Genomic DNA, 19190 nt, shown 5'->3' with positions numbered 1-19190 from the left:
CATTCCTGGTGCTAAGTGTGGTTGGGAGTCACTGTTCCAAGAAGAAACAGATCTCTTTTTACTTTGTCAATTGTCAAAAAATTCATGACCTCGGTTAACTCACTTTTTGTGTTTGTTTTTACAGAGCGAGTACACAGCTTGTGATGCCCCCCATTCAATGTGGACGAATTCGCAGTGCAAACAAAGGGTCGCCAAAGTAGCTCAGGTGTTCAATTACCATTGATATTTTTTGGGTTAATTTTTAACACATGGCGTTACCATATTTGAGCGTTACCATTGCATTACCCTGCACTCCGATACGATCCCCAAATATAATTCAGAATTCTCTTGGTATATCTCTAGTCATGCCAACATCAGATTTGACTTTTCTTTAAAAAAGCTTGCTTCAGACCCCTTATCGACTGGGGCCTGCAGCGACTGGTTAAGCTTCGGAACGGCCTTCAAAATCCTGGTCTTAAAACCAGGTTGGTTGTGTAAGATCGTAATATTCAAAGTTTATTATTCAAGTGAATCGTTTTGTTGAACATCTGATTCATGTCACACTGTCGCATTATTGTTGGGTTTTGAGCTCGTAGTAACAAAAAGTATTTTCAAAGCTTCTGTGGGGAGTCAAATGCCCTTCTGTATGCAATCTTAGCTGACTGAATTGGTGTCACTGCTAAGGCACTCATCCCAACTTACAACTGGAACATTTCAAGCTGACCAGTTACCTAAATTTGGCCTTTTCAAATTGAAATTTGTAAAAAAAAAACAGTAGTTTTTGCGTACTTTTTTTCAATTTTTTCTGTAATCGGCGTTCCTATTTTTCAACATCACGCTCCTCTATATTGCAAAATAATCAGAATTGCTCCGTCATTCGCAGAGACAGCATATACTTAGTTCAATTGTAAAAATTTTAATAATTTTCTCTCACTTCTAACAAACAACTTGTAATAGTATCTATTTCATAAACAGTACAAGATGTGATAAAAAAATAATAGAATAGTTAACTCCAATCCAAAATTTTGGAATTCTAACACATTCCAAAGTTCACAATCAGCGGTTGTCGAAAAATGAACATCCAATTATCTAATCTGCTTTAATATGCAGCACTACTTTTTATCGTTTTCTATTATAATTTTCACTCTAAATAATAAAGTTATTTTGTCATTTGAATTTTTGATTTTGCCACGAGTTATTCAGCTAAACTGCAGTCTCTGAAAGATGTTTCACGTGTACTTATGTTACGTCTGCTGTGAGGTTAATGTGGTTCCCAAACGAAATCGGCACACCTGAAACAAAAGAAGAAAAACAAAGTCAAAGCAAATATATATATATATATATATATATATATATATATATATATATATATATTTATATATATATATATATATATATATATATATATATATATATATGCTTGAATTTAAACAACAATGAAACAAAAAAAGGAGAAAAAGAAAAATAAGGCGAGTAGTGTTTTTCCTACAGCCCTTCGTAGGTACTCCATAAATTTTGAAAGAAAACTCAACTGAAAGAAAGTTGCGATTGCTGTCATTTTGAAATGTATTTTTTCCCCTGATAAGATAATGGAATTGAATAGCATTTGCTTAAAATAACATTAAGGTAACTTCGAAATGTCAAACCTGACTTTTTTGATTTTCAAGATATTGGCAGCTTTTTTAATGGATTTATGGTGTTTGCTTTCTAAATGAATATATGACCCATAATCTTGTCTATCCGGAAGATAACAGCTCAACTTTATCTGTATTTGAAAAAAATAGATTTTCGGATTTCGAATGAGTTATTTGCTAGCCTGTTGTTATTTGATTTTTAGTTTATTCTTGGTAGTATTCTTGTTATTTTAGTTTATTCATGGATTTTGTAACTTCTTTTCTGGATTTTCTGCTATTTTCTTTTACTTTTCGTATAGTTTTTTTCATCAATTTTTTTTACGATTTTATTTTCAACTATTTTGAGAAAACGCCTAATTAGAAAATTGTCGCTTTGTACAGAACACGCCGATTCTCATTTTCTGATTTCTTTGACGAAATATGGAATTAGTCAACTCTGGTAGACCTACCTAAGTTATCCATGCCTCCTCCTTCATCCGAAGTAGTGACGTCATTGGCAGTGATTAACATTGCAGTTGAAGGGATTGCGTTATCACCCCCACCTCCAGAGGTACTGTTGATCCGTTCAACTGAAGTGGAGTTGACATTTGCAGCTGGGGTGGAATTCATTGCCCAAATGGAAGCTCGAGGCTCATTAGCTCGCTCACTCGAGTTCCAGCTGAAAATTTAGATTGTATATATTTTTTAATCAGTATGGATCATTGCATGATTTTAAGGTTCTGATCAGATTTTCTCCATTGTGACGCACTCTTTTGTCTAGAAAATCACGGTTTTAATAAAAAACTATGGAAGAGATTCCACCCAGTTTTAGATAGGGAAAAAACCAGGAAAAAAACCGTGGGGGTTTATTTCCCAGACGATGCAAATCCATGCTGGTGACGTCTTTATGAAGTCTTAGGATTTTTCAAGACTTCAGGCTAAAATAATTGAAATAACAACAACCCACCCCCCCCCCCCGTCAAAGAATCAGTATTGGATCATTTCAATGATACAATACCAATCCATAGCAATGTCTCTGAATTATCATTGAATATGTCCTCATTTTGTGTCTGGAACAAAAAAAAACAAAAATGGCAGACGAGTCCCCTAGTTAGTATACATGCTGTCATGCTAGTCATTCATAGCTATAAAGAAATCTCAAAAAAACTCGGGTCTTTCCCATTATAGCCCCTCCCCCTATGAAATTATAGCCCTCCCATTACGGTATAAATATCATATTTGGGAGGTTATAGGTTATCTGACCACTAAGCGGGGGGGGGGAGGGACTACAATTGGAAAGACCCAAAAACTCGAATAGATCAAAGTAACACTTATTTATATCGATGACGCTTTGAGGAACAAACAAGAAAAAGCTAACAGATTTAAAACACGCACGTGCAAGTTTTACAATACCAAAAGTCGCGAGTGCCAGAAGTTGAAATGCCAGAAGTTCTTATATACTTAGCCAGAAGTTGAAATGCCAGAAGTTCCTATATACTTAGCCAGAAGTGAAAATTTTTAAAAGTTGACTCCAAAAAATCTAAAAAGCGTTCTTTATTTAAAATTAATTGTACAATTATTAAATACAGCTTCAGTAAAAAAAAAACGTATTTGGTATGTCAATTTGATACATCTCGTATTCAATAGTTGAATCACTTTCAAATCCATCTTTTTCAAAGATTTGGCTCGTTGCCAATTCTAACTCTTCATCTTCCTCAATGATATCCTCCTGTGAAAGCGTTACACGGAATTCTTTAGCTGGTCGTGAGAGAATCTCACTTGTTTGCTTTTTGCGTTTCTCCGATCTCTGATATTTGCAGACTGCGAAGTCTGATCAGTGGGCACTAAATTTTTTTTACGGAATTATCATCATTTCCATGATCATATAAATCGGTAATGGCAGAAGCTCTCGAAGAATGACCGCTCCAAAATTTGGTAGTATCCCAAACTGTTCTTTTGCAATATTTGGAATGATGGAAGCCAGGGTGTTTAGGCCAATTGCTTGGTTGCGGAACCAGTTTTTTGCTTTCGTTTTCTCGTGGTCTACAATAAAACGATTTGGATTTCAGGGGATTTTTTTTCAAGTACTTTTCGATAATTTCAACAGGACAGTGTGATCCACCAGCTGAGAAAATTGTTCCCGTTTTTGCTTTGTAGTTAGCATGTTTCAGTCCCCCATCATTAAATTTTGACAACTCTTGTATATTAGTTTTTTCTCTTGTTCCAAACCAACAATTTTTATTTGGCTTCCTATTCCGTGGCGAAAATCATGGTGTTCTCGACGATTTCTGAGAGCAAAGTGCTTACCAACTAAGAAATAAATTGTTCTTAATAGTTTTTTTGGTTCATTCCTTCCAAGAATATTTTTTTTCTCATAGTTCATGTTCCATTTGATCTGTAATAATTTCTGCGTGTCTTCGAGCAGTACGGTGGCCACTTGATGTTAAGTTTCGCATTCTTTGATCAAGAGATTTACGAAAACCAAGAAAATCATAGTCCTCCATTATTTTGGTTGTGTTATCGACACGTTCGTTGATATATATTTGAATCATCATTGCAATGTTGTAGAGAGTGCTTGGGTGATATTCTTCCCCTTTAATTGTTCGAATTTCTTTAATAAGTTTTGTTGCCGTTTTTTGCCACTGCATGTTGGTGCATATAATTTTTTCCCCTAACAGGATTTTGATTTTGGATTTTTCTTCATGTAATGTTAATTATGCTCGTACTGGTTTGCAGGAGGATGAGAGTATTGATGGGTGGGGGTGTGGGGGGCTGCAAAACCGGAAAAAATTCCTGGGGGATGGAGAAACGGAAAAAAATCCATTGTATGAATTGACAAAGGTATTGGTCGGCTAGGTCAAGAGTTTGCGATATAGAGAGGATCGGACAAACCCACTTCACAGTAATTACTCCTGGTTCGAAGCAGCCAAAACAGTTCCACTTCAATTGATTATTTCATATGGGCTTCCTTTGTTCATACCTGATTCTGTTGTCCTGTTGAACATGTCCCTTTTGTATTCTGATTTGGGCATTTGTCAGTTTCAACTCTATCATTGCACATCCTCCATAACACAACACACACCCACCCAGTGACGTCAACACTGAGCCAAAAGTCACGGCTAAAACATCGCATCTTTTCCTTGTCTGCCCCGTCCCCCCTTCGTATTGGGTGCATATTATTCGAACCTCTGACGCACGTTTCATATTTTCATATAATTACACGTAACTTGGTGCCAGGGTAAATCATTATTGAATCATTATAAAAACATCATGCAAAAAGGGCTTGCCATGTATCTGTTGATGTCAAAATTTACGATTACGTACAACTATGCCGACGTAATACTATGCCGACGTTTAAGAGTGCCGAAAGTGAAACTTATTTCAAGAGTGCCGAAAACATTAAAAGAGTCTTTCTGTGATTTCAAGAGCATCTAAAGTAAATTTAAAAAACTTTCAGGTTAGTCTCAACCCCGAAGGCATGATCTCACGCTTGTGAAGATTTGAGGTGGTCACCATCTTTACAAGCAGCAACTTGGCCTCTTTTCGAAATTTTCGACAATAAATTTTCACTGTGTTTTAATGTGTACATGCTGATTTAAGATATGGCTGACGTGGACTCTGTTTAGAGTCACTTCAGGCGGGGAAAAGGTCAGTTCGATGACTTAGCTGCCGATCAACAGTTCTGGCTAGAAATCTTAATTCTGGATAGTTCTTAATAGACGGAATTGTAATTTTGCTGCTTCCTTTGCAATGAATCATACATTTTTACAATGCACTTTAAATTATACTGTACCGAACTACACTGTTGGTGGACTCCGGGTAATTACTTACTGTCTAATGGCCCGGACTGTAAATTTGGGTGGGGTTGCATAACGTAAAGGGGACACAAAATAAATGTGGGAAAAATCCCAATCGTATACTGTTTTTTATCTACCAAAATCCTCATTTCTGCTTTTTTCTCGGATGATTGAGAGTTTCCCGTAATTGTTAATTAACGAAACATTATACAGATATCATCATTAAAGCATTGTTTTTTCAATAGATAAATAAAAATTTGAAAATATAACCAATGGTCATGCAAACAAGCAACAAAAATTATATACAAATCTTTCTAGCATTTGTTTTTGGCCCAATTGCCCGAATGCGATTAAATGCCCAACTAATTGCGAATGCTCTTTAATGTTCAGAGTTTGTCCTCTCTGATGAAAAAAATCCAGTAACCCACTTTGCCCCCCTCCCTTGCGTATTTACACACCTCAACTTTTCTATGCCACAGTCACTTTGACCGTATTTGTGACTACCCAGTGAAAGGAAACTTGAAACACGTTGATAAGAACATAATAAAATTTGACAAATCCTGATGACATCAGATCTTGGTAACATTCTTGACAAGAAAACGTTAACATATGTAGACATGAAATGTCTTTTGCGAGAAATTATTCAAGAAATAAGACCTTGATAAGGTAACGAAGCAAGAATGTTCCAAGATCAAACCAAGATTGCCAAATTTTGTGAATCGATTAAAAGGAATCAGCAATAATTTATAGGCGAATATAAAGATTTATAGGTGTACTATAATAAAAAGCATGTGAATTATTATTATAGTAGGTTCAAAATAACCCCTTGAACTGTTTTGCAAAAAAAATTATTGAAAAAAAAAAACAAAAAAATTGAAACCGTGAATAAATTGAGAAGAACCTATGATGACGAATACAGCTTTGTGTAGAGTTCTCTCCTGTGAGAATATGTGGTCTGACTGGATGTAGATGGCAAACAGACCCAGACCCACTCCAGTCATCAGAAGACCACACAGTGCCAGAAACCCACTCTTTCTATACTCCTAAAATTTATATCTCATTTTAGTTAATATTGTTAGGGGGTCTTAGCAGGCGCAACTACTGTGAAAATGGACCAGTACTGGATTCAAAACAGCATCTCTTACTTGCAAGCCTAGTGTGCTACCCATTTACACCAACTGGTCTTAAGCTCTTGAACTTGGGCATCTCATAAAACCCGTTCTCACGTTTTTTCTTGTTCCTCAAGGCTTCATTTCTCTAGCCAAGTATACGTTGAACAAGTAGAGCTTCTTGTCAAGCTTATCTTATGCACAATTTACATTAGGGTGCTCTCTCTCTCAACAATCTAACAAATATAAAGTATAGATTTTAAACGTTATCATTCAAACAGAAAAAAAACAATACAAAAAGTTTCTGCTGGTGTAAAAATTTCTAAATTGTCATCGCTAGCCTTCCACCTTCGCTTATGCCGAGAAAATATTATTAGTGCCAAAACATCCGCACTTGCATGATCCTGAGTTTTTTAAACAAATATTTTCCCCTTCAGCTTTGAACAGATTTAAATAGTTTGAATACGACAGAAAACTATTGCATTCTTATCTTTGACCATGACAATTATTTCACTGGTTGTACACGAAAAAAAGCAAGGAAACTCACTTTCCGAAAAAATTAATCATCCTTTAAAATATTATAGGATGTTGCAGTTCAAAAGTCAAAGAAATTACATATAGAAAAATGCATCATGCGATATACAACTAAATAATGAACACTTCGGTTACAAAAAAGAACAAAACCCTTCTTGAAGTAATTTTTTGTGCCTAGTAATTTGATGAAACGGAAAACAAACTATCAGAAAACCCACATTTCAACCTGTATCTGTTTCAACTGACATTGAAAACTTCTCGCCCGCACCACTAAAACAAAGATAACAATGCAGTCTTTGACACTTCGCAGATTAAGGTTACTTCTTGTTTATTAAATTGGTCATCAATTGAGACTCATTTGCGTTTCAGTTATTTTAATAATTTGTTCTCAATGTGCGGCTCAGAGTCACCAATATGGCAAGAGTAAAATTAGGAGAGCCTTGAAAAAATGCATTTTTTAGTATCTCAATTTTTGCAATTTGTTTCAATTGGTACATTTTTTTTGTTTTTCTCCCCTCTCTCCCCTGTGTTTCTGTATTCTCTCTCTATCTCTCAAACACACACACTCTCTCTCTCTCTCTCTCTCTCTCTCCCTCTCCCTCTCTCTTTCTCTCTCTTAGAAGTATTGTTTAACACGGCTTCGTATATGATATCTGCTATCTGCTACTATCAATATGATATTCCAGAAGCTACGGAGAATCCAGAGGATGGAATACAAAAAAAGGCAATTAAAAGTAAACTGAAATTCTTGTAAAATTAGTAGGTGTTGCGAAACTCTAGAGTAGTTGAATATGACTTTGATTTGCTGGATCAATATAAACAAATGATCCAACAGAATTTAAAGAAATATAGAGAACTCGAACACAATTTATAGAGACCTCGAAACGGAATTCTTAATCTATATGATTTTCAAACACATCATTGTTTTACTTTTATTAGAGCCAACTCTATTTAAATGTAATTGTTTTGGGTGGTTCAGTTCCCTTAGGTTTGCCAATTTGAGTAGTAATATAGTGAGCTACACTCCGGGGAGGGGGGGGGGTGAGGTCCCCCATGTATTAAGATAGGGTACAGCGTATTTTTCGGGATTTGGGTCCTCCCTAACGTATTAAGATAGGGAATGAATTAGCATGTATTAAGATTAGGTATAGCGGGGTTAATGTATTAAGATTAGGTTGCATGTATTAAGATTAGGCTCCATGTATTAAAATTAGTTATAGCCGGCGACATGTATTAAGATTAGTTATATGCGCCGACATGTATTAAGATTAGTAATAGCCGCCGACATGTATTATGATTAGTAATAGCCGCCTACATGTATTAGGATTAGTAATAGTCGCCGACATGTATTAAGATTAGTTATAGCCGCGGACATGTATTGATTAGGTGCCGCCATGTATTACGATAGTGTATAGGTTTTGTGTATGTATTTGTGCATGTACATTTTTTAGTAGTATAGTCGGAGCAATTGTGGGGGGTAGGTTCGGAGAGGCTCCTGATTGGCTGAAATTTTGAGGGGAAAATATCAATGTTTGTGTAGTTATTAAGTGTTTACTTGAGAACAATAGAATTGGCGTGGGTAATTAATTGCTGTAATTATATGAGGCAGGTTGAAATTTGTTTACAAATTTTATGTTATTAAATTGTGAAATTAATTGGTGGGGTTTTTCAATTACCCTAGTTATCTGAGTGGTAATTATGTGACATGTTGAATTTTTGTTTACAAATTTTAGGTCAATTGCAAAGATTGTTCCCCTAATTGTTTGAATCAATTGTGTAACAAATGTCTTTTGCGCGCTCATTAATTGGAAAAAGTCAAGATAGCAAGAGGTAGTTTTGATCTACCGTCCTCTGGGTTATGGGCCCAGCGCGCTCCCACTGCGCCATCTTGCTAATTACACGCATATATGCATTATTTTTTGTACATTATTTGAAAAAAGATGTTAAATAAAAGAAAAAAATGAATTAAAATAGTATAAAATGACAGACACAGTACAAATTTTGAGCATCAAAATACAAAATTACTCAATCATTTACAATCAATTGTATAAATTTCAATGAACATTAAGGTACACTTAGCCGAGTGGTTAATAAAGTTCGATAAAAAAGATCAGAAAACTCACGAGAAACAGTTACGAGAAACATATACTACCGACTTTATTAACTTCAGCTTATTGAATACCAAAATGAACCCTACTACATATAGTTACTTATAAAATTTAACACGTGCACATCATGAATATTGTTCAAGTTGGTTTGGAAAAACTTAAATATTTGAAATGCTGCAAAAATTGCGTAGAATCCACACAAATTTTGCATCTTCTGAAGTGGTCGATGTATTATTTTTTGGTACTTTTTACCTAAAATTTTGTAATGTGTTACTGATCGAGCCAGAGAATCCGCATAATAGTAATTTCTGTTGAGTCGAGCAATCAATATCCAATGTTCACCGACTTCTTTACTCGAAGCAGTGTTAATGATTGCAAAGCTGAATTTGGGTAAATTTGGAACGAAATCTGCTGGAAACGATCCAATGTATTTGAATTTTAGGTCAGGAATGCGTTCAATAAATTGTTGAAGAGATTGATTATCCATGACAAATAATCTTCTGTTTCAATTCGCAAGCTCCTTTGGAACAGGGATTTCTCACATTACAATCAAGTTGAAATGATTCGTTCTTTTCAATAAAGCAACAATCTTTAGATTGGAGAATTTTACGTATCAGATCTCCTGTAGATTTACTTACTCTGTCTTCACTGATACCTGTGACATCGGGATGAAAGATAATAATGATGATTAAAAGTCCCAGGAATACTGCACAAAAAAGGTATACATATAAGTTTGGAGTAGGTCTACCCCAATTTTCATCCATTCCCTATCGTGATATTATAGTGTGAAAAGGGTTGCAACTGTGCGATGAAAGTACATATCCAACAAATGTTCCAACGAAGAAGGCAATAATATAAAAGCCATGAAAAATTGAAAAGAAAATTAAAAAATCTTGATTAATGCAGAGTTCTTCAGACATTTTAAGCAACTGTTCCAAACTGATCAATTTTAACTGTTGAGATTCCTTCTCCGAGAACAATTAGCTCGGTAACACTGGTTAGCGGACGTTCTAAGAACATTTCTAAACGAAGACTTTCCCCACTGAGTTCAATATAATGAACATTTTCACCAGCATCTTGGAGTGAGGTGAGATCGAATACAAACACATAATGATCTGTGAAGAAATCATTCGGTAATGCAGGAATTTCTTCGTTGAAGTTCATTGCCTTCATTGTTGTAACATAAACTCTACAATTGTTGGTTGTATCAATTGAGACAACAGCTCTCCCCCTCGAACAATTCTCAGCTCCCGCAGTCCAAACTTTCGATAATGAAAAGGATTTTTTTGAAAATGTCCAGTGAATGCTGAATTAGTGTTCATTGCTATTGCAATTCGTCTGATTGGGGCATTATTGAAAACATTTTCCTGAATAAATTGATTTTGTCGAGAAGGAATAATAAATTTCGCGCAATTGTCTCCATAAAATTATAGCAAGCTGGTTGATGTGTTAGTTGATACTTGATTGTCTGGTGATAGACCTCATTAACGACAACACGTCTCGCAAAAAGTGAACAGTCAAGAACTCTTAAGGGAAACATGCGGATTGTAGGAATTCATGTAAAATTTTGGTCTCGCTCGAATCATTTTGAGTCTAATTTTTGTATTTGGAAGTAATAATTTTTCACATTGATATAAGTCGATTGCAAGTTTACCATATAAAGTAATCCCATCTTTCAACAAAAGCTCTTCTTCCCTATCTATGAACGGACTTTTTTCATAATCTTTAGGATCTTGCTCAAATTCGTATCCATGACAAGCCAAAATTCCTTCATTATTCATTGTAGAAGCATTGAATTCATTGGATATTAGAGATTTGTGGCCATAGAGTCCGTAAGAGTTGTACACTTGTTGATTGTTTAAATACACTTCGCAGTTGGAGAAAAAAGAGTGTAACAAGTTTTTGACATGAGTCAAATATTGTAAATCATCATCAGTGAAAGTCATACCCATATCTGGTTTTCCATTCTCCTCTTTTTTCATGAAATCGTCAAATAATCTTCCCTTTTGTAATCCAATTTTAATTTGTAAATGAATATCTCTCATATCGAGATAAATACTTCTATCTGTTTCAAATTCAAATTCAATGCTGCTTTCATCCAATGAAGTACTGGGATAAACTTCTTGAATATGGGATGATTCAATTGGTTCCAAAACCGGAATTTTGTCAAAAATCTCCACGCAAGAATTTGTAAAGTGCCCATAACGGAAATTACTGTCATTTGTTGATCTGGTATTCATTTTAGTTTGGTAAAAATATCCCTCCTAGTTCGACAACGTCGACAGATTTTTGGCGAGCGTTTTCGAATAATACGTCATTTTCTAGGTTTTCCTCCTCCTAGTTGTTTATGTAAAGTTTTCTTTCCAACACCTGTGGCTGCAGATTTGAACTTTTTCCTTCCAGCTAATACATTTCCGATTTCTGGCGCAGCTAATTCAATCAAGTCAGCACCAACTCTTTTAGCTGCTGGTACAACATATCGTCTCAAAAAAGGAAATGCAGTTCTCCCAATTGTTTCTGCTAAAGCTTCAAATCCTCTTCCCCTTTGTCTTGAATAACAACGAAAATACGGTAAATCACTGTCTGCAACCATTTTTGTAAACTTAATTTTAGAAATGATTGTCTGAAGCTCTTCTGAACATCAATACAGCTCTTGTTACACCTACTGAATTGAAGGGAACTTTTTCACCGTAGGAGTCGCGGAGCTCAAGTTTAATGCTGTGGAAAGAATTTTTAAGAATTTTTTTAAATTGTAGATTTGGGAAGTTTTGATAATTCATGTATTGTCCAGTAGATATTATGTCTCCATTCTTACTTTTAGAAATAAACGGAATACATCTCAAAAGCGCAGCTTTTGTATCACCTACAATATTGTATTCAACAATATCACTGTGTATCATGAGAGTATGAATTCGAACAATATCATAGGGAAAATTAGGAAAATGTGGTCCAGCACCACTCATAAAAACTCCCATTCCGTAAACAGCTTCCTCACACCCAAATACGTGACAGAGATCAGTACTGAAGATAACTAGTAACGATTTTTCATTAGGAAGGCTTAGGGATTATCTCTGTGTAATTCTGTTGACTTTTAATTTGATTGGAGTTTTCTCATACTTTTCTCTTTCCTGAATTTTTTTGTTCATTTCGTTCACAATATCAGATATTGATGGATATAGTCCTGCATCAATTGTATAATAATCGGAAGGTTTTGTATCTGGAGTTGCAGCATCTAGATAGAAAAATTTTCCATCTGTAATATTCTGGTACAAAGATGGATATGATAGTTCGGTTATTGCCACCTCCCATTCTCCTTCAAGGCTAATCTGTTCGGGAAGGAAATTGGTAAAAGAACTCAATGTATTATTTGGATAACAATCAAAGGATGCGTTGGAAACCAGCTCTACCCTAAAAGAGTTCATCTCTAAATGATACACTTTGAGAGCTCGTGTTCATAAAATTTTCCTAGTATTTCATCACCCTGATCTCCCTTGAGGTTGTATGTTGGAGGTTTGTAAGTAGCAATCTTAACAATTTCAAAGATTTCACTCGTGAACGGTGACTTGTATCCTTTTCTGAAAGGAATATCGTATTTCGAAATTCGTACTTTATCCCCTACTTTAAACCGAGGTTTTTTGTATTGTCTGATCGGATTTTCGTAAAAAATTGATAAAAAGTCTTTGTTTTTTACCTCCTTTGGGGCTTTACCTGTAGATCTATTTACTCTACTATTCATTGTATTTAGGAAAGAGCCCATTTTTACAAGGTACTTATGCCCGTTTTCTTCCATGAAGCGATAAATAATGTTTTTCAAAGATCTGATAGCTCTCTCAGCTACGGCAGCTTTTGTTTCACTTCTCGTTGAATAAATTTTAATTTTCTTTTGTCCACAAAGTTTCCGAAATTCGCCACCAAACTCTGTTCCTTGATCAACCCATATTTTTGTGGGATGTTGTTTTTTCGTAGCATTTTTTTGAAAGCTGCTACAGCATCTGTAGAATACTTTGATTTCATTGGTTGAACACGGACAAAACGACAAAAAATACATCAACGCAGATTAATAAAAACTTTACTCCGTTATTAAACTCTGTCAATTTGTCCATAAAAGCTAAATCAAGACACCAAATTTCATTTATCCGCTTTGCAAATGCAGGTAATCGACTAAAATGTCGAGTTGCTTGACGGTATTTTGTATAGGAATTTTTAGTGTGGAGAAAGGAAATAACCTTGCCTCTTGATAAACCGCTTGCTTTCTGAAGACTTCTAACCGATCCAAATGCGGCTTTTCCTTCTTTGTATAATCGTTGAAATTTCGCTTTTTCAGATTTTGAAAGGGATCCAATTCCCTCTGTCTTTGCTTTTGGCATCCTTTTTTACAATTTTGCTCGGACTTATCCCTGTAGCATCAAGTATTGTGTAATAGATATCAGGAAATGCAATACTTTTTCTCTTCAATGCGTAAATAAAATCGGTAAATGCTACATTTGTATCTCTTCTATCTAGTAAAATGGAGTCACTGAGGGACAGCCTGATTCGAGGACATTTGAGTATTTGATCTACAACTGACTCGTTTTTGAATGATTTTGTGTTAGTGGTGATGTCCTTGTGAAGAGAATCTAAATTTTGTGGACGAAGTTAATTTTTTCCTCACTCTTGTCCAATTTGTACACATGCAATTTGAATTTTTGTTCGTAAAGCTGCTGAGGAATCAAAACAAACGGTTCCATTTCAAGAAAGACGGTTAATGATAGATTGAGTTAGAATTGATATAAGTTCTATTCCTTTCCTTGAACTTAAAATCGCTCTCCTTTTATTTATTCCAGTTCTTTTTAGAACACGCTGATGAATTTCGTCTTGATACTTTATTACGTCTCGTTTTTGAATATCTTGCAGTTCTCCTCTGAGCATGTTTACGATGCTCTCGTTTAGGAACTGAAAAAATTTTCTTGGACAATTTTTTAGATAACTTCTTTTGAAATTCCGGGAATAACTTTGGAACGTTGTCAGAGTAGAAAGATCATGTGTGCTCATCACTCAAAAATGTGGTCTGATGTTTATGTTGTGGAGGGAAAAAAATTGAAGGAATCGATCCACTATTTGTACAAAATCGAAGATAGTCGACTGTTTTGGGAGTCAAATCAATAAGTAAATGACCATAAGGAAGAGAAGTTGCTTTGGTATACCAATCTTTTAATTGTGAACCTAATCCCACTGTTGGCTCAGAGTGTTTATTTGCAGTACAGCTCTAGGAGATTTGAACAAGACGATATGAGTATTTTGTAACTCTATATCTCTTCCTAATCTACTCTGATCAAATAAATTGTGTTTGATGTATATTGTGCTGAGTCATTTATGTCTTCCAGCTGTTGCAATTTTAACGAAATCTTTTGAGCTGGAAATCTCCTCACAAGATTCGTCAAAAATTAACAGAAACTTTGTTTCGTTATTTGGGAGGTTTTGAATAAACTAAAAATCAACTCCTTCTAAAAACTCAATATTTTTAACATCTTTAGACATTAAACCATAAAGAGATTGATAATGTTGATAATGTTAAAATAGTAAATTTTGTCGAACTCTGGTTGAAAAGTTCCCATTGTTAATCATTCATGTATAAGATGAGATTTCCCATATCCGCTTGGACCAACCAATGAAATAAAAATTCTTTCTTTTATGGAAATTATCTTGTTCATAATTTAGGTGAAGGTAAAATATAACCAACTGTACTAGAAAGAATTGCAATCCAAACTGTTTTTTCTTCACACTTTGTAGCCAATGTTATTCGTACTATACAACAGACCAGAATTACGAGTATAACAAAAAATTGGGACAGAAAAACGACTAGAGATCTATTACAAGTCTGTCCAAAACGTTTCCATGATTGTCGTTCCTGATTATTATCATCAAAGACAAAATTACCCAAATTTAATCCTTTATCTATATGCTCATTCATTTAAAAATAATAATTGAGACGATAGAGAAAAGGTTTCAACTGAATTGTGATGTAAATAATTAAAAAAATGAGATAAAATTCTAAACATAAAAAAGAAACAATCAACAGCGACAGCCAAAACACTATCTCTTCACAAGAATTAATAACAGAAAGCATAAAAAAGGAGAATAAAATCAAAATTAAGAAAAACGACAGAATTGAAATGAAGAATAACTGTGTGACGCTAGGACAAAATTTGTTCAACTTTCTCATTTTTGAAGCAACTTTTCTTTGTTTTGTAAGAGAAAAAAAATGATTTCAAAAATTAATTGAAAGACAATATGATACATTACAATCAAAGTACATAAAAAGTTTTACAAATATTAAATTTTGTCAAAAAAATTAAGAACCCAAGTACCATAAGCCTAAGCTTTCTTCTCTGCACAGTGCAATGTTTTCTTGTGTCGGTAGGGGTAGTTACTACATTCCCAGATCGTATCTTCGTTGGAAATCAACTTAGAGGCTTTTGGACATCCAAAATCGTCCAAATTTCCCACATCCTTACACAAGTAATTGGATAGGATTTTACATTTTTCCAATCCTTTGGCAAAGTATTCGGTTGTAGGAGAACAATGTTGATGAATTATGGTTGGAAGATCTGAGTAATCAACTTTTCCATTATTCCAGTTTATTCCATGTAAATTCTTTGTGTTCCACTTTGCTTGAAATTTTGGCTTGTAGCCATTCGGTGGGAGGAATGTATGTCCTAACACAATTCCGTCCTTGAAAATTCCCAGCTCCTTGACAACTGTTCCCTCCAATACTCAATATCAAACACAACGAGAGTCATCCTCTTTTTAGCTGAGATAATTGACAAATGATTAACAATCTAGTATTTTGAAAATATGAGGATGACAAACTTTGATGTAGAGACAAAAGAATAATCCATTTATATGACATAGAAGACAGGAGCTGGGTAATTGCGGCAGCATGTAACAATAACCTGGTCCTTCGTCTGTTGTTGTTTTCACAGCTCCAGCAGAATCATGTAAAATTGCATGTAGACGAAAAATTTTTGATCTAGCTAAGAAAAAGTCCAGAAGAGAGTTTCCATATCCAATTCTTCCTCCGTGAGGAAACTTTTGATCAATTTCGTCCAAATTGACAATTCGCTCCCAAATTTTACACGCTGCGAGAAAACAGTTTTTACGTTTTTCGTTCGTAGGGAACATTGAAAGTATGCTTCCGTAACAATTGAAAATGTTTACCAGAGTAACAATATTCATTAACTCTGAGTTGTTTCCTCCAAAATAATGCAACTCTTTTTGTAATTTTCTATATAGGAAAGAAGTGTTGATAGATGATCTACTAGATTTTTGTACTCCTCTCTTTTCAAATCAATTTTTGTAAGAAAACTCCACTGATATCCGTTCCAGCAATGTTGAGAAATGGAAATTTCTTGTTTGTCAGAACGATATGTTAGAGTTGTTCTGCGCAGTCCATTATGAATAACCCACTTGAATTCAGAAATTTGGGACTCTACGTCTAAATTATCCAAATTGGGAAAATTTTGCGCTTCAAGAACTGTATATGAATACCTTTTAAGCTCGTGATGTAACCTGACGTGAAAAATTTTTGATTTGTCTCTGAGACTTAAGAAAATGTTTCTAGAGCATCCAATATCCCAACTCATTCTAAGAAGAAAAAAGTTTCAAATGAAAAAACGTTTACTGAAAGTCAATTACATATAATCACCAAATATTCATCATTCAATATAAAAAACACATTATAATATTGTTCAATATTAGAGAAATCTTTAAGATTTTCAATGACTTCCTTGAATTCTTCCATTTTATAGCTGACGTAAGTCACTTGCCTGAACTCATTGCTTTCTTTGCGACAAAATAGTCGGATCTGGACATAAACTGAAGCTGGATTGTCCTGAACGTACTGTATAAAGGTAACGTAGAGTCTTCGATTTTTTCCAATGCTGATCTCTCTTGCTTTGTGACATTGTTGCAGCACGTCTTCCATTTTTGGGTTCTTCTCAAATTGAGCTGGATTTTCTCGAATTTCCCAGTCTCCATTCAGCAGATCGTTCTTCAGAAGACAAAATTTCTTGAATTCGTAATCTCCAATTCTCAGTTGTTGGTACTTTTCAAATCTTCCACATTTATCTTTTTTAAAGACTTGAAAAGTTGGTTCCGAGTAATTTTGTCCATTTCTAAATATTTGGGACACAGTAAATCTCCCAAATCTGTTTGGATGAGAGCCAAAGTCAATATAAAATGGGACGGAATCAGTACCCAATTTAGGTTGTGAATCTGTAAACATTGATGGAGCGCTCGAGTAAAAAGGAGATACTTTGGAGAGAGACATTTACGTAACTTGAGTAAGCTGCGGAAAGTTGATTAAATGATTTGCTTAAAAAATTAAGGGCCTCTACAACGCAGAATTTCCTTTTATGCTAATGACATCATTGTTTTCGCACAATTTCCTAAAAAAGAAGAGAAAAATGTGTCTATTTAGAATTCTTCCTTAAAAGGATTTCTAATCAGAAATTTTCAATAAAGAAAACTTTTGAATCATTATAGAAAAAGAGTCTTTGTGTTTAGCACGTCTGTGTTGCATTAGAGAGAAGTAGTGACGAAAATATTTTGAACAATTAAAACATCGAAATTTCTTAATCCGCTGTTTCTTGAACTGATTCATAGTTCAAATGAGATTTTAAATTCCACATAACAATTTCATTGGTTTCTTTATTTGGAATTTGAATTCCTTTGTAATTTATAAGTTGATTTCCTTATTTGGAATTTGGTTTTATTTATAATAAATAAATTAGTTTCCTTATTTGGAATTTAAATTCTAAAGAAATTGATTTCCTTATTTGAACATACTAAATAATTTTACAGAATGGCAGCAGTTATGTGTCAGGTTTTACCACACTTTTACAAAAAATTCTGTGAAAAAGCGTTGTTTATATCTGTATCTGTCAAAGATTATAGACCATATATTCTTACAAATGAATATGTTGTTGCTTCACACAACAGTTTCTGTCCCCTGAAAACCTGTCGATGTCACATTGTTCTCATTTCTTTCTCCATCGAAGACTTGCTTCAAAAACTGGAAGATCTCTTCTATTTATAACAGACAGTTGATTGTTTATATACATTATATAAACGTCAATTTTTTGGCAATATTTTGGAAGAATCGGAACTTGTCTTTACTCAGTTAGACAGAGCAGTACAACACAATTATGAGAAAAAATATGTTGAGAAGTTACCTAGTGTGTCTTAAAAAAGATTGAGTAGAAAGAAGTTCAAGAGACATCTACTGCGCGCTGAACAAAGAAATGTAAGCACACAAACAATGGGATCTTCTTTTCTGGACAGAATTCAATCTCTTAAAAACTCAAAATATGAGGGTGAATTGATAAAAATTGTTGACTGTTTGTTAGACGGCCATGGCTTAATTGAAAATTCTCTGCTATATCTTGAAATTAGAAAGTAATAAATTTGTTATTGCATCACAATTATTTACATAGTATCAGTTTTATATTTGGTTTAAAAATAAAAAAAAATCAATTTCTCATTTTATACAACCTTTTCTTAAATGTTTAAACTGATACCTCTAATCTGTTTAATGTCAAGATTTGTAACAAATTATTCTTTTAAAAGTCGAGTGTTCTCACAAAAATTTTTGTTAACTGTTGGGTTTTGGAACAATTTATTTTAATAAAAGTCGAGTTTTCTCAACGAAATTTTTGTTAAATGTCGAGTTTTCATTCAATTTTTTTGTTTAAATATCAAAAACAGTTTCCAATTGGATACAATAAAGCGCAAATTTTTTCCAGATTTTCACCAGTTTACGGTATAATTTAACGCAAAAAAGGAAGAGATTTTTTAATTTGTAAAATGACAAGTTTTCTTTTTCTATAACAACTTAAAAGTCGAGTTTTCATACAAGTTTTTTCTTAGAAATCAAATTTCTGCTCTGTTTTTTTCTTAAATATCAAATTTTTGATCAAGTACTTTTGTTAAATGTCGAGTTTTGATAATGCTATTTCCGTTAAATATCAAGTTTTGTAACAAAGTTTCAAAATTCAAAATTTTGTTTGATGA

The 19190-nt window shown here is 34.1% G+C and overlaps 1 protein-coding gene and 1 non-coding gene across 2 annotated transcripts in view; both read right to left on the bottom strand.

Moving 5' to 3' along the window:
* Positions 1–873: 873 nt before the first annotated feature.
* Positions 874–19190, bottom strand: part of LOC142348239 (uncharacterized) — a 32462-nt gene continuing 14145 nt past the window's right edge. Inside the window, exons 3-6 of the mRNA XM_075399528.1 lie at positions 6291–6432; positions 4573–4711; positions 2063–2271; positions 874–1271 (exon numbers count right to left, since the gene is read on the bottom strand). Of these exons, the coding sequence (XP_075255643.1) occupies positions 1219–1271; positions 2063–2271; positions 4573–4711; positions 6291–6432 (543 nt within the window). The 3' untranslated portion in view covers positions 874–1218. The remainder of the gene's footprint in view (positions 1272–2062; positions 2272–4572; positions 4712–6290; positions 6433–19190) is intronic.
* Positions 8854–8925, bottom strand: Trnam-cau (transfer RNA methionine (anticodon CAU)). Its single transcript has one exon. It is a non-coding gene; the product is annotated as a tRNA-Met (tRNA).

Source organism: Convolutriloba macropyga, chromosome 10 (assembly GCF_964194025.1).
Source record: "Convolutriloba macropyga chromosome 10, txConMacr16.3, whole genome shotgun sequence".
NCBI classification, from domain to species: domain Eukaryota; kingdom Metazoa; phylum Xenacoelomorpha; order Acoela; family Convolutidae; genus Convolutriloba; species Convolutriloba macropyga.
This window is presented reverse-complemented; position numbering and strand designations above follow the sequence as displayed.